General features: G+C 47.7%; 3 protein-coding genes across 4 annotated transcripts; 2 read left to right on the top strand and 1 right to left on the bottom strand.

Annotated features, from left to right (window-relative positions):
* The first annotated feature begins 682 nt into the window (after positions 1-682).
* On the top strand, positions 683-5,396 carry LOC100821696. 2 transcript variants are annotated; one of them, XM_010232379.3, is made up of 13 exons: positions 683-1,000; positions 1,329-1,435; positions 2,108-2,291; positions 2,363-2,425; positions 2,520-2,622; positions 2,809-2,913; positions 2,996-3,069; positions 3,155-3,284; positions 3,466-3,529; positions 3,950-4,141; positions 4,437-4,557; positions 4,630-4,854; positions 4,932-5,396. In XM_010232379.3, exons 2-13 carry the CDS (start codon positions 1,362-1,364, stop codon positions 5,007-5,009), a joined length of 1,413 nt encoding a protein of 470 aa, XP_010230681.1. In that variant the 5' UTR covers positions 683-1,000; positions 1,329-1,361; the 3' UTR covers positions 5,010-5,396. The 2 variants fall into 2 exon arrangements, with proteins under 2 accessions (XP_010230681.1, XP_010230680.1); XM_010232378.3 differs by having other exon boundaries at positions 1,326-1,435.
* Positions 5,397-6,280: 884 nt separating this feature from the next.
* LOC100823668 lies at positions 6,281-8,388 on the bottom strand. Its single transcript, XM_010232377.3, has 2 exons — positions 7,275-8,388; positions 6,281-7,100 (listed from the first exon to the last, which is right to left on the bottom strand). The coding sequence occupies exons 1-2, from the start codon at positions 7,956-7,958 to the stop codon at positions 6,564-6,566; spliced, it is 1,221 nt and encodes a 406-aa protein (XP_010230679.1). The 5' UTR covers positions 7,959-8,388; the 3' UTR covers positions 6,281-6,563.
* A 3,139-nt stretch (positions 8,389-11,527) lies between these two features.
* On the top strand, positions 11,528-13,152 carry LOC100823363 (NAC transcription factor 56). Its single transcript, XM_003565511.2, has 2 exons — positions 11,528-11,851; positions 12,321-13,152. The coding sequence occupies exons 1-2, from the start codon at positions 11,674-11,676 to the stop codon at positions 13,004-13,006; spliced, it is 864 nt and encodes a 287-aa protein (XP_003565559.1). The 5' UTR covers positions 11,528-11,673; the 3' UTR covers positions 13,007-13,152.
* Positions 13,153-14,351: the final 1,199 nt, after the last annotated feature.

The raw sequence follows: 14,351 nt of genomic DNA, 5'->3' as shown, positions 1-14,351 counted from the left end.
TTCTCAGTTAGGCCTAGGGTAGGAACTCTCAGCTCATTTATCTCTCACGTTTTCTTTTTTTCTTTTTGTCTTTTAGAACAACGATCTGACTTTGTTTATTCAACGAGCAAAATACAACTGATCAAAAAATTAAGACGACAACAAAGATTTCGGACAAACCGAAAATTACAACAAAAATCGTTGAAGCCAAGTTCTCTAGCCGCGCCGATCGCATCTTGATATTTCTCCAAATCTCTGGTGACGAAACAGTAGAAGACCAAACCTGCATAAGTTGGACTAACCTTGTAGGTTTTACTGAGCCGCCCACCCCAGCGGGTGAGAACTTAAGATCGTTTAACGTGCGGTGGCCTGGCCACACCCCTCGCAAGAAAGGTTGTCGAACCATTGAATCATAGCCGAACCGATGAGAAAGATGATCAAAATCACGAAATTACGAGCCGTGAGATACAGAAACTATATGGAGTAGACCATGATAGTTTGGTAAAAAAAAGTAGACCATGATAGCCACGCTGAAATGGGGATGGAGTGGAGAGACCATTAATCTAAACATCATTCCATTCATCATCAGGCGCCGCCGTCAAGAACACGCAAAATCCTTACAAAAAATGGTAAAACGATGTGAGACGTTCATCTTGCTCTCAGCTCCTGATCGCATGCGGTTTTTTTTTTCCAGGCGGCTAGGTTTCACGCTGAGGAAAAGAGGGCAGTATGATTTTTCCTTTTCTTTGCTTTCCTCGAGCGAGCGCCGCCACCGCTGCCGAGCGCCCCAGCCCCCTCGCTCCGTCGCTCGTCTTCCTCCTCGTGCGAGCGCCTCCACCGCAGATATCTATCTCCCCTGCAATTCTCTCGTTCCCGACCGTTTCTCCTCCAATCACCCCACGAACAGATCCCGCCCTTTAGCTTCCCGTTGCATATCCTTAATCTTCCCCAATTCGTAACTGAGGCAAAAATCAAGGTAGGGCGGCCGCCCTACCTTGCCCTACCGGGTCCTCCGCCCTTGGTTAGGTCTTAAACAGTACTCCGTAGTTGTTTTAATAGTTTCCTGTTTTACCCTGTTTGACCGATTAGAGGTAATTTAAGTATGTACTCCTCTTCACCTTTGGATTTTAATCCATGTCCCTTTCTTGGCTAGCATGTAGGCACACGGGTGTAAGAATGTAGAGTATTTGTTCTATGCTGATGATTCTGTCTTGTCCTTCTCTCCTTGTTTTTTCTCTAAGAAATCGTTTACCTGCATTCTGAACTGGTTAGTTCTCGAAAACCTTTAAGGCTTTTCGGTCGGTTAATAACGGTATGGTGTTGCTTGGAAATCGTTCTGTTGTTAGAAGTAAGGAGTCGAGGAAAAGCTGCAGCCCGCAGGGATGGTGATAGACGATCCACTCGACTTCGAGGGAGAGAACGACCCGCTCCTTTCCGCCCCGCGCCCCGCCAAGAGGTAACCCGGCGGCCCCGTGCTCCTCCTCCTCCTCACCCCTTGCAATTCTTTCCAGTCCCGTTTTCATTTTTGTTTGTTGATTTCGGCAGGGGCACGTGGATAGGATGTTCCCTTAGATTTGATTGTCCGAAGCTTTCTAATTTTCGGACATTTTGTTGGGGGTGCCTTGCTGAGGTTTTGAGCAGTCGGGGCGTGAATTAGCTGGTTGCTGCGGTTCCTTGTACTAGTGGTTTTAGGGTTTTACACTTTTAAGGGCTGGAGGCTATCGAACGGTTTCATTTTTGTCGGATTTGGTAATTACCGATCGATCGATATTCGATAATGTTGTTTGGAAAGGTTGTAGCAGCAGCACTAGGATCAGAGGCGCCCCCTTAAAACCAAAGCAATTTGTAGTAATAGGAAAAACAGTCACATGAAGGAAATGATGGAGTAGCTCTTATCAGAAAACAAATCAGACGTTCTCTGAACAAACACAGTACCCAATTAGTCCTGTGGTGTGTACGGCAGTGCAAAACTTGTTTGATCATCTGTGGTTAGATGGTAGAACCGTAGAATGCACGGTGGCACGTTACCACCAGAATAATTTGAACTGAAAGTGTGCAATGGTGGTTAAGTGTGTCGATCATACAACCTTTAGCGATTTAGCAAGCATTGATCAAAGCTTCTTTGCAGGAAGAAGGTTATTGGGTTGGACGATCTCTTAGTGGATTTCTTTGAATCGGGCAAGGATGAGCTCAAAGCTTCTGGCAGCAAGTCTAAGCGCGGCCTCAAGGGATATAATTCAGACGACGAAGACAAAAAAATTAGGGAGAAGGAGATTAACTTTTGCAAATTTGTTGAGGAGTGTGAGGAACAGGTAATTGTCAATCAATACGTGTTAGTAGACTGTGTTCTGTTTTTTCAGAAATTAACTTCTTGCATTTGAAGGCGAAAGCAATGGATCCTGGAGATGATGTACCCCAATGGGGACTGCAAGTATTTGGCTGCCAGGTCCGATGACTCTAATTCTGCTCAGATGTTTTGAGTGCTATGTGCAGTGTTTTATTTCCTACTGCTAAATTATCTTCATGAGTTGTGCTTCCAGAAATTGCCCCCAATTCTTAACGACTCGGGAATCGAAAATTGTCAACTTTTGCAATCATTCTCTGGAGAAGAGCATTTAGGTTTTGATCCAGAAATGGAACAAGGTTAGTTGTGTTACGAGTGTGTAAGTCTCCTGTTTAACCAAAAATGGAGATTGGACATGGTTTGGTTTAACCCGTTGCGTTGCCCGCATTCTTTACTTTGTCTGTTATATAGATAGTTTCGAGTTTTGGTGTTGCCCCTTGCAGATAATCTCAGTAACTTCTTGATGTTTTTTTGTGTTTGTCTAGGAGAGGGCTTTCTAGAAGGCATGCTGAGGGATGGCTGGCTTTTGAAGTTGGTCCTCTTGTATGGTTCTGTTGAAGACTCTATAGTATCATGGACACTAACCAAGTGTAAGACTAATTTATATGCTAATTTCAGTTCATAAATTGTTATGTTATATTGCACTGTATGCTTACTACCATTAGCCACCAGTGCTGTACTCAACCAACAAGAAGTTACAAAATTCTGCATCTGAATTTTGGGATAGTCTCCTTTCCCTAAATGAGGTAACAGAATCTCTTTTTTCTTTTTCTTTCGAGCTTCTGTGTTCAACCTTCAAAGCTTCTATACAATGACTTTTGATTGATACAGGATGATAAACAATTGATCAAGTTTGGGTATTTCCCAAGCTACTCTATTCTAAAGGATGCTGTACTTAACTATGGATATCTACATGATGCTCCCTTCACTAAAACTTGCATCTCTGGAAGTGCTGTTGCAGGTTATTTCGATACAGATTTTCTTTATTAATCACTTAGTCAGTTATATCACTTATGTGCAACATATTTGATTTTGAATCGCGAATTTCAGACTTGTCATGGCGAACATTCAGAAAAGTCCATGTCCATTTGTAACTATTTCTCAGCAGCATACAAATTCGAAAATAAACTTTTTGGTTACAGATGACGGTCCACCCCAAAACATCATTGCATGGTTAAGGGTTGTATCTGCTTGCTGCAAAATTAGGTAATTGCAAAGTTTGATCCTGTGGGTAATTTGTTATAGCTTTTTGTGCTTATGATTCACCTGCAAAATCTGAATTGAACTGCCCATATAAAATTAACATCTAGATATTCACTATAATGTTCTGTTTACCTATGAAATTTAAGGTGTAGTTTCTTCTGCTGTGTGTTTGCAGTCAGCAACAGAAAGTCTAGTATAAGGTGTCTATTTTTTTTCCTCCAGTTAGTTATCTTTATTCCCAACATTATGTGCATCTCTGCATGGAGAGGAGTTAACAGTTGTCACTATTGTGGTCATGATAACATGTGACTGATAATATGTGTTCATTTAATCCTCGAAAAAGTTATAAAAACTGTGATGGTAACCAATACTCTAATAGTTCTATCATTCTTTCTGTTTACATGGTTCATTTATTCAATACAGAAAAATGCATTCTGTCTTCTCGCCTTCTGAAGCAGAAGATCTCCTTGTTATTGTTATTTCCCTCTTTTTGGACCGTCACCTTGAAGGACTGCTGCTTATTTTGGGAGACTGCCTGAACTCACTCGTCTTGTACTTCAACTCAAGTGAATGGGAAAGTAGCTGCCTAGTGGTGGCTGAGTCAATTGCTAAGAGGTAAACATTAAGAGATTGTATTATAAATTTGTGACCAACACTGTTTCGTCATATATCCATGTCTCATAAAGTGCTGCAGTAGTTAAAAGAGTCGGTAAATACTAAATACTGACTAGCAATGACTGCTTCCCGACAAGTATATCATCACTGAACCTTGTTGTGCTAATGTTTAGGACTTAAGCTTCTCCATTACTTCCGTGACATGTGAAAACAGTAAAAGATGCTTCCTTGAATCGTTACCATGGTTTTCTCTTATGCTATGTGCCTATCTGAAGTCAATTTCATAACCTTGCAGAGTCCCTCTGGATCTCAATTGTTTAAGGATTGTTGACTGCATTACTGGAACAAATGAGCGTAGCAAATTCTTAAGGAGCCAGCTGGCCCTTCAGTTTCTCAAGATCAGCTTTGGCCTTAAAGTAACCATGATGATGTGTCTTAAATATTAATTTCCTTTTGGCCAGTGTGCTGACTCTATCTTTCATACTTAGGTTGCAAATGTTGAAAAGATCTTGAAGTCTGTCACATCCATAAATGTGAAGGAGAAAGAATGCAATTTCTTCAGGCTGTACGTGTACCTGGTTCTGATGGACAACTTGCTGTTCTCAAGTGATGCGTTTAGAAATAAGCCTGCGATAATTGAAGCTTGGCGTAATTATCTCCGAAACTGTTCGACCCAAATTGGATGCACAGACTGGAGATTCTACGCTTCAAAGGTACCGAATCTTTTGCTTGAGTTGATGCATCCTTTTCTTTTCCTACTGCTTATATTGGAGCATATTGTTTCATGCAGGTTCGAAACAAGGCGTCATATCTTCTGCAAGGTGCGATCTTGAAAAGACCTGCTGTCAGTGGCATTTCTGCTCGGTAATTTAAACCTACTGAAGCCTGGAGGGAAAGAAACCTGGGCTCCAACTTTTGGCACAACTAGTTTTAGGCAGGGTATAACATTCAGGCGCAACCGGAGGTAGGAGTTTTAGGGCTCATTTTGTGGGCATCAAGGGCACTATGCTCAGCTTTGCCATGGTACCAGATGGGTGACAGCACAATCAGCCCATGTCCCAGCCTCCCGGCAAGGGAGACCTCTGATGATTGTGCATGATGGATGCCACTTAACTAGCCGGAGTTCTCACTTTTGCAGCATGTACTTTCATTAAATACAGTACTATTTATATCTTCTAGTCATACTTGTATCGTCTATTTTACTTTGAATGCTGTGTACTTCAACAACGAAAATGAGTTGTTTGATGCATGCTGAGCTCTTGGCCGTCCTCGGGTGGTATGGAATATGGATGGATGGCAGAAGAAAGGAATAAATAGCGAGCCGGCCGCCGCGATCGGCGCCGAGTCTGAGTTGCTCTAATGTCCAATCGTGTGTGACACCTGACGAATGATGATGGTGCTGCATATGCTATACCTGGCTGGTTGGCTCGCATTGGATCTCGCATGTTACTGGCGCCGAACTGACCAGATTCCGAACATTGTTTTTGGCCTTGCCTGCTGGTGGCCAGAAGCCGGCACATGGTGGTATTCGGTGGGCTGGCGGGCAGCTAGGTATGCGTCGCCATGCTCTCCTGCTGTTCTCTACGCAGATTACATTATTGCCTCAATCACTGCCTACTTGTAGTTACGTACACGTATCAGCAAAAAATCACTCTTGCGTGTTTCCACTTTACCTTTGTTACTTGTGCCATGAGCTGAGGTCCGGATTTTGTGACATTGACAACGACTGAAGGATTTAGGCTCAGTTTATGCATTTTCACTGCTAAGCTTAGTTTATGGTTGCTGTATTGTGCTGTGTTGAGCATAGTTTATAATTAGGGATCAGCTGTGGAATATAGTCACACAAAAAATGTCTAAATAGAAAAAAAGACGGCTAGACAAACGTAATTGTCATAATAATCTACAGCAATGTCGAACGAAGTTTAAAACTCCACTTTGTAGCAACAATCGTCGCCTGCAACGTGGAAATTCGCTAGCAATTCCGTAGCTGAGTAAGCGTCGACTGGGAAAATTGAGTTGCCTGCCAGATTTCCCTGGGAATGCTGTAGTGGCTCAGGACATCTTCTGATCCCCATTGACCATTTCAGTTACCGTAGCAAAAGGGAGAAAAAAACGCGAGTGGAAAAGGCAGCAATGGAATGGAATGGATCGAAAGAATACGATGATTTTCACCTCTTTTTATTCAGAAACCAACGAGAGCAAGAGCACCGAACAGCTACCTAAATATTTATCCCGTGTGGAGTTTTTCTGCGGAGGGAGGCCAAAGTAACAAAAATCGGAGTATCATAGCATCGGGCGTAGTTGTGTTTCCTGATCTTGATCTTTCTGATGCTGCTGTGTAGTTTGTTTTTGCAGGAGGATCGATGGAGTTGGAGTGGAGCCAAGCCATGGGACGGGACGAGGCAGTACGGGGCGTCCCCATTTAACACTCTTGTCTGACGTTGCACGCGACGGCCTGCGCCCACATCCGAATCTGGTCCTTCATCTCCGCCGCGGACCTCGCGTCCGCCTGCTGCAGCCTTATCCCCGCCGCCGCGGGCGGCGCCGACCGCGCGCCGTGGTGCCACGCCTCCGACAGGTACGGCCGCCGCACGGTCTCACCATCCCCAACGGCACTCCCGTTCGTGTCGTCGTTGTCGTCGCTGGCGCTGCCGGACCCGGCCGAGACGGAGCCGGAGCTCTTGGCCGCTTTGCTGTCGCGGAGGCCCGGGAGCACGTCCGCCAGGCTCTCCCTGAGCTCCTCCTTGTCGAACACGAAGCCCAGGTCCTTGAACCCCTGCACCTCGATCGATTCCAGGGCGCTCGAGCTCTTCCACATCTTGTCCTGCAACTGCAACGAGCTCCTGTTCCGGGCGATGGCCGGCTGCTGGGCCGCGCTGAACGATCGGAGCTCGCGCCGCGGCTGGCCACGCCCCGGCTTGCTGCCGCCTGCCGTCGTCCTCGGTGTCGGCCGGTCAGGCTGCACAGAACCAACCAGCACGTGAATCAATTGTTTGTTTCAGCAGGAAACAACAAGCTCCAGAGCTAGTTAGAGCATTCGATCGATCACCCAAGATGGTGCCTCGGATCGGAAGCCATGGTCGAAATTTTTCGGTTGCAATTGCGATGCATTGGTGCGTCTGTGCGTACGTACCTTGGTGGGCGTGTGCGAGCGGCAGTGTCTCTCGAGCGTGCTGTACGAGTGCTGGAGCCTGGGCATGCTCGGCGTCGACATGGTGGCCGTCTCGAGGCCGCCGCCGCGGCGGCCGCCCATCGTGGCGGACGGCGGGACCGGCATGGACGGCGCCCGGTGCAGCGCTGCCGCCGATGACGACCTGCGTTCCTCCTCGGCGATCCTGGTGCGCAGGACGCCCTCGTAAATGGAGCTCCAGTTCAGATCATCGTCCTCCACCTCCACTTCCTGATCAGCAACAGCAGCATCCTCATCCACTATCTCTTCGTCCTTGGGCAGCTCCTCCCTGCCGATGCGGGGCGCCGGGAGAGACGGCGTCCGGAGGAGCCTCCGGCACCCGGACGCGAAGAACCGGGACTTGCTACTAAGCCTACTATCCCCCGCCTGCTGCTGCTGCTGCTGCTGGCCGTCGGAGCCATGCCCCTTGGTCCGCCCAGACGAGGCGGACGACGTGGAGGGCGACTTGGGCAGCAGCGGCGGCCTCCGCATCCCCTTCCCGTCGTCCTGCTTGCCCAGCGTGTTGCTGAAGAACCAGAACTCGTCGAGCATGTCCAGCGCCGGACGACCCTCCGCCTCTGCCTTCTGCGCCGGCCGCCTCCTCCTGTCGACGTCAACGCCCGGAGTCGGCGACTGCAAGCAGCTCATGCCTTCCCTTCCTGCTGCGTGCGTGGCGGGGAAGGAGAGAAGAAGGATGACGCGCGAGCTGCCTTTTTGGATTGGCCTACCACTGCGAGCCTCGAGAGAGCGAGCGAGCGATTGTCTTCTTGTCCCGTAGGGGGCGAGGAGCTCCTAGCTCGGCTCGAGGGAGTACTAGCGGGGAAGGCGGAAGAGAATTGAGGTGGTGTCTACGGATTGGATGGATGGATGGGCGCCGCCGCTTTGTTGTTTTCTCGTGTCGGGTTTGGGGTTTTGTTGCGGTGGCTCGGCTCGAGGGGGTCCCGAGTGCGGCGGAGGGGAATTCTTTCTTTCTTGTTTCGCCAGTTGGGCTGGGCGACACGCCCCCGGTTGATGATTGCGCTCTAGTACTACTCGCGTTCGCGTCGCACATCGGCACATGATTGATTGAGGTCTGGCCGTTTGGGGAGGAGTGATAATTGGGGTTATCTTCTTCATTCAGCTGCCTGCGTGATTCCGTCTCTATCTCTTGTGCTCAGTCGCATTGGATGGATCCGCCTTGTGATTAGGGCTGGAATGGTAATGTGTGTGGTTACTTCGCCGGGAAGGAGTGACGCACTGACAGCCATGTAAGTGTTTTTTTTGTTTGTTTGTTTGTGGTGTGTGTGCGTGTTCTCAACGGAACGGGATTAGAGAAATGGTCCCTGCAATTTCACAGTTGACTACGGGAAGTCAACAACATCAATAGATCTACTGCATCTTGGATGTAGGGATTGAAAACACGCAGAAAACTATGAGACAACATGAAATTGAAAATCAGAAGGATATGAAAGACAAGAAAATTATTTGATGCCTTGTCGTACTTGATCCTGAAACTGGAAAAGACAATAGGAGTAGATTGACTTTTATTGGGAATTGCTTGCGCATCCACAAACATCCCAGTGATTCAGGAGCAAACCAGCGCTAAAAATCATCGGGAATTCAGTTTCTTCAAACGAAAACTTTTACTCCCTCCGTCCCATATTAAGTGATTTTCTTTTACGTGTATATAGACGTTTTTTAGACATAGATACATCCATATTTAGGCAAATTTTAGTCGCTTAATATGAGACCGAGGGAGTAAAAATATTCATACAATTCATTCAGTGATATGTTAAGTGCAAATCGCCTTCAATGTTGACACTCACATGCAACCTCTATCAAGGTTTATCCGCTGAATTTAAGGAGGAACTGTTGCTCCTTGAATTTTACTACTCCCTCCGTCCAACAAAAGATGTCTCAATTTTGTCGAAATTTGGATGTATCTAGACATGACTTAGTGTATAGATGTATTCAAATTTAATTGAAATTGAGACATACTTTGTTGGACGGAGCAAGTATCAAGATAATAACGCTGCTACAGTCCAACATCACTGTGATGCACGCCGCACACGCGTCACGGTTAACTTCTTCCACGTTTCCATGGACGGCCGGCCGGCCGGTTCCCGTCGATCGACATAGTCTTCAATTCGTGGTCAGTTAACAAGATAGTAACGCTGCTACAGTCCAACATCACAGTCACGCACTCTGCACGCATGCCACGGTTAACTTCTTCCACGTTGCATGGATCGACATCGTCTTCAATTCGTGGTCAGTTAAGCAAGCGAGTGTATATTTATCAAGGTCGTCCTCGCCGCTCTCAGTCGAAAAAGACCAATTAGTCGAACAATTCAAGAATTGGCACAGTAAAACATCACACTGATCATATCATCCGGGACGATACACACACGTGTCTCAGATTGAGAGTTTGCCTCTTGAAGCACGTTGAGTGAGGCAGCAGTACGCACGTATATATATAAACGGAATTAATAAGCTGCCAACTGTACCGCGAGCCAGTGTGTTGTGACGCAACGATGGCGTGTGTACGTCTGAGAATCGAGCAAACCCGTGGCCCTAATTATACCCGCTCGCCCAGTGATAGAGCCACAGTTATATATGCTTAGTACCAGCAAGCAGTACTGGCTGGATCATTTCGCAGGCAGTTGATAGTTTAATCCTGCCGCAATGATGCCCGTCCCGGCCGGCTGGTGCAACCTGGGTTCGCGGTGGGTTTGGCCTTGGGCCAGCCGATGCTGCTGCATGTGTTGGTGATGTGATGCGTTGCGGGCTCTTATTTTTTCCTTGGATGCTGAGTGGATCATCGTCTCGTTGTTGGTCCATCGGCTCAACTTACGGGAGAGTTGGACGCAGCCACGCATCCAGGACCAGGAGAAGGGTTGTGGCTGCCCATGTGCCGTGGGGGCCGTGCGTGGGGCGCGGAATACGGGGAATGGAATGGACTCGAATTTATTGGTGGGGTGCCTCGGCACTTGGACAGATCGGCTTGCCAAGACCATCGGCCCGTTAGAAATACAAATCAATCTGGGCTTGGGCTTGCACACGGGCGAAATCTCGCCCAGGAGAAGAGAGCAACGTACACGGGCCCTCTTGCATAATTCGTTCGAACCCGGCCTTCCAAGTCATGAGTGGGCCCAGGTGACATGACGGCCCATGACCTCTACCGCCGAGGCCACGCGATAATCGCTCCAGTGCATGAACCAAGAGTGTAACAAAGTGACAGGATTACAGGGCTCAACCGTAGGTAACTTGCTCGTGATCATGAAACTAGCTTAAGTTGCTTCCCGGGACACTCATGGCGAGATGACCTCAGGCCTATCCGGGGAATCAATTCTTCCGTTGCTTGCACCGTCCAAGCGGTTGCTGCTGCTGCATGCTGGTGTCTGCTGATCAACATGGCACCGAGGGGCAAGGACAAAGCATTAATCTGTGGGTACGTACAGTGACAGTCCGCAATTAACAAAGTCGCAACATTGCTCTCCTCGCCCGTGTAACTGTAAAATATCTGCTTCTGAGACCGGCAAGTCGTCACACGATGCATTACGAATCCTGCAAAATTAGCCAATTCGTTCCTCTTGGTTTCACCACCGCCTTATATTCGTTACACACCGAATATGTTACATTTACATGAACACCTTGCTCCTTGTATTCGTGTCCACTTGATCAACGTGTCGACGACAGGTAGCCAAGTGAAGGTGTGCTTTTTCATCCGAAAAAGAAGATAACCTCTCGCCGGCCTCTGCAATGCGAATAAGGACCGTATACGTGTAACGTGCTTGGTGTAGAAATGACAAATCGGCAATCAAACTTTTTGTGCGGCACACCAGTTAAACGACGGTTCCACATTCACCAGCCATATAGCTGGCGACCCGATCTAATTAACATTCATGCATGCTGAAATTAAAGTGCGTACAAACGTACGTAATATCCATAAAGCTTAATTTGGCCGGCGGCTGTCATGGTCACGTGCGCGTGGCTTACTTGTAAGCGCGACGTAACATTGGACGTCAGCAATTACTGTCCCTTGTGTATGTACGCCCCGCCTGTCGCTGTCCCAGCTGGATCGATAAACACATCGATCAATAGCTATTTGCTTGGACACTACTCATTGACCATGACCAGTATCGATCACTAAGCTGGCTAATTTTTTTTCTCAATCAAGCCAGCTATATATATATATATAGGTTCTATATGTGCATGCATCTCCTGTAGTTACACTTGATTCCCTTGTGTTCCATTGCCCAAATCGAGCCAGTTCTTCGTCGTATGTAGGCGGCGACTCTAGGCTAGCTGTGAAGGTGCGAGTGAGCAGTAAAGATCCGGCCGGGGAGCTTATTGATTGATTCACAGGTAGGTAGGGATATCGGTGATGGAAGAAGGGTTTGTGTTCCGGGGGTGGCAGCTGCCGCCGGGGTTCCGTTTCCAGCCGACGGACCAGGAGATCATCGTCTGCTACCTCAAGAAGAAGGTCACCTCCGCCGCCTCCGCTGCCACCTCCATCATCGCCGACGTCGACATCTACAAGTTCGACCCCTGGGAACTCCCTGGTAATCAGCCATGAGACAGGACAAGCTCTTTTTGTTATCCACCACCGTTTCGACTAGCTGTTTTTTTTTAAATTAATTTTCCTTTAGTAAATAAAATAAAAAACGAGAAATCTAGCTGGGGGACGGAGAGAATATTATTTATACATCATCGTCCAGGTCGAACAAGAGAATTGGACAAGTACAACAAGTGTCCGGCCGTACGTGTCGATCTCCTCATCTCCTTGTCTACTCCGATATATATATAGAAATATACAATCTCGCTGTACGGAGCAAGTAGTTTTAACTCCCACACGATCAGTTGATGAGCTTTGCCCACCTCGATCGTCTTAATTAATTAACACCCACAGCATGCAATCCATCGAAAGGAACAGCACTACTGCACATATTTTTATTTGCATGGGCAACCTGTAATGAAATGGAGTATGGACATATTTCTATAACAATTTTGTGCGTACGTACGTGCGTGCAGGCAAGGCGATGTTCGGGGAAGGGGAGTGGTTCTTCTTCAGCCCGCGGGAGCGCAAGTACCCCAACGGCGCGCGGCCGAACCGCACGGCGGGGTCGGGCTACTGGAAGGCCACGGGCACCGACAAGCCCATCCTGGCCTCCGGCGGAGCGCGCTGCCTGGGCGTCAAGAAGGCGCTCGTCTTCTACCAGGGCCGCTCTCCCCGGGGCGCCAAGACCGACTGGGTCATGCACGAGTTCCGCCTTCTCCACCCCGACGACGGCGCCGCCCACAGTAATAATCACCCCCGCGACTCCATGAGGCTCGACGACTGGGTCCTCTGCCGCGTGCGTAAGAAGGGCGCCGCGTCCGTGCCCGTCGCGCCGGACGCGGGCGGGCTCGGCTCCGGGGCGGCTCCGCCAAGCCATGCCGGCGTAGCTCCGGTACAGGTGCCCGACGCGCCGTACGGCGTAGGCGGCTACGTTGACGACTGGACTGACTGCCAGATCTTGCAGTACCTGATAGCCGGGGGGGGCTCTGGGCAGGCGGACGGTGCCGGCGCCGTGGGCGAGAGCGCGCCTGGCGGCACGCTGGCGTCGGTGCTGGAGACCATCAAGAGGAACCTCTCGTTCGAGGCCGTCGAGGACGCGCACCACGACCAGCAGCTGCCGACGTCGTCAACATCGCTGCCCATGTTTGAGATTGATTAGGCGCTCGGGAAAGTACTGGCTGCCTCTAGCCGAGAGATTGACTCGCTCCTGGCGCGTTTGTAATTTTTTTGTACTCAATTCGTTCCTGGCGAGTATGTTGCAATAAGCTTTGCTACCGTGTTTGTAAATATCATTTGCCATTTGTAGGTCGCGCAATTGCGCATCGATTGTGGACATGCATGCTAGTATTGTGCAATATTATCACAAATTCACTTGCGCTTGCCAACCATTGCTAGCTGCTAATGCACCTGGCGTTGGCAACACTATAAACTCCTACCATAGCTTCCGATGAAAGCAAAAATACACAGGTTCAATCATTATTGAATCGGCACAAACAGCTTAATTGGTGTGAACCTTTCAATTTTCATCCAACCAGTCACACAGTCCAACTGCATATTGAGAGAATAAAAACCAGAGCACGTAACAACTTTGTTCATCTGTCTGTTTGCAACTCCGTGTTGGTATGAATCAAGCTCCGGAGTCCTTTCTGATTGAAATACAGGCAAAGAAGAACTGGGAGTACAATAGCTTCCGATGAACAAAATGCATTGTCTTCGCCTATAACTATTATAAGATCAACGGACTACCACAGTAACGAAAGGTACTTCCATACTGTGCACCACCTATGGATAAGGTCCTCAATTTGATAACTGCCTAAAGAATAGTACTCCGTATACATTATGACCGCTACAACCATTCTCAGAAAAGACTGAACCAAAACATGCAACAAGATAAACTGCTATACATTGAGACCACAAACAACAAACAGCTCTCTCTAAAAATAAAAAAAACAGCCCAAACAATTTTTTAAGGAAGAGCCTAAACTGTATGAGCTATCAGCAGAACAGTGCATACTACTATTAGACTGGAACAGAATGCAGAACTTATATACAATGTGATCCATCATCAGAACTCATGCAAAACCCTAAGAAAGATACATGAGCAGAAGGCAGCAGGTAGCACAATAATGTCACACAGATTAATACTAATCCCACTGTCACAGAATGGTATGTTCTATAACGAAAACAACCGTCACAGAATTGCAAAAAATAGTTTAAACTTATAACAAGCAAGGCAACCAGCAAGCCTGATAGAACTACAAATGACACCACAAATGAACAATTTGAATACCAGAATGGGTAAGTAAAACAACTGATTTGTCAGTGCTGATGACGTAGCAAGGATTTTGTTAAGGCACATGTCAACAGTTAAGTTCTACTCCCTCCGTCCAATATTAAGTGTCAAAATATTACATGTATCTAGATGTTTTTTAGGTATAGATACATGCATATTTAGGCAAATGTGAGACAGTTAATATGGGACGGAGGGAGTATTAAGCATGCAG

The sequence above is a fragment of the Brachypodium distachyon genome, chromosome 2 (assembly GCF_000005505.3).
Source record: "Brachypodium distachyon strain Bd21 chromosome 2, Brachypodium_distachyon_v3.0, whole genome shotgun sequence".
Taxonomy (NCBI): domain Eukaryota; kingdom Viridiplantae; phylum Streptophyta; class Magnoliopsida; order Poales; family Poaceae; genus Brachypodium; species Brachypodium distachyon.
The sequence above is the reverse complement of the archived record's forward strand: the minus strand, read 5'-3'. Positions and strand labels throughout refer to the sequence as shown.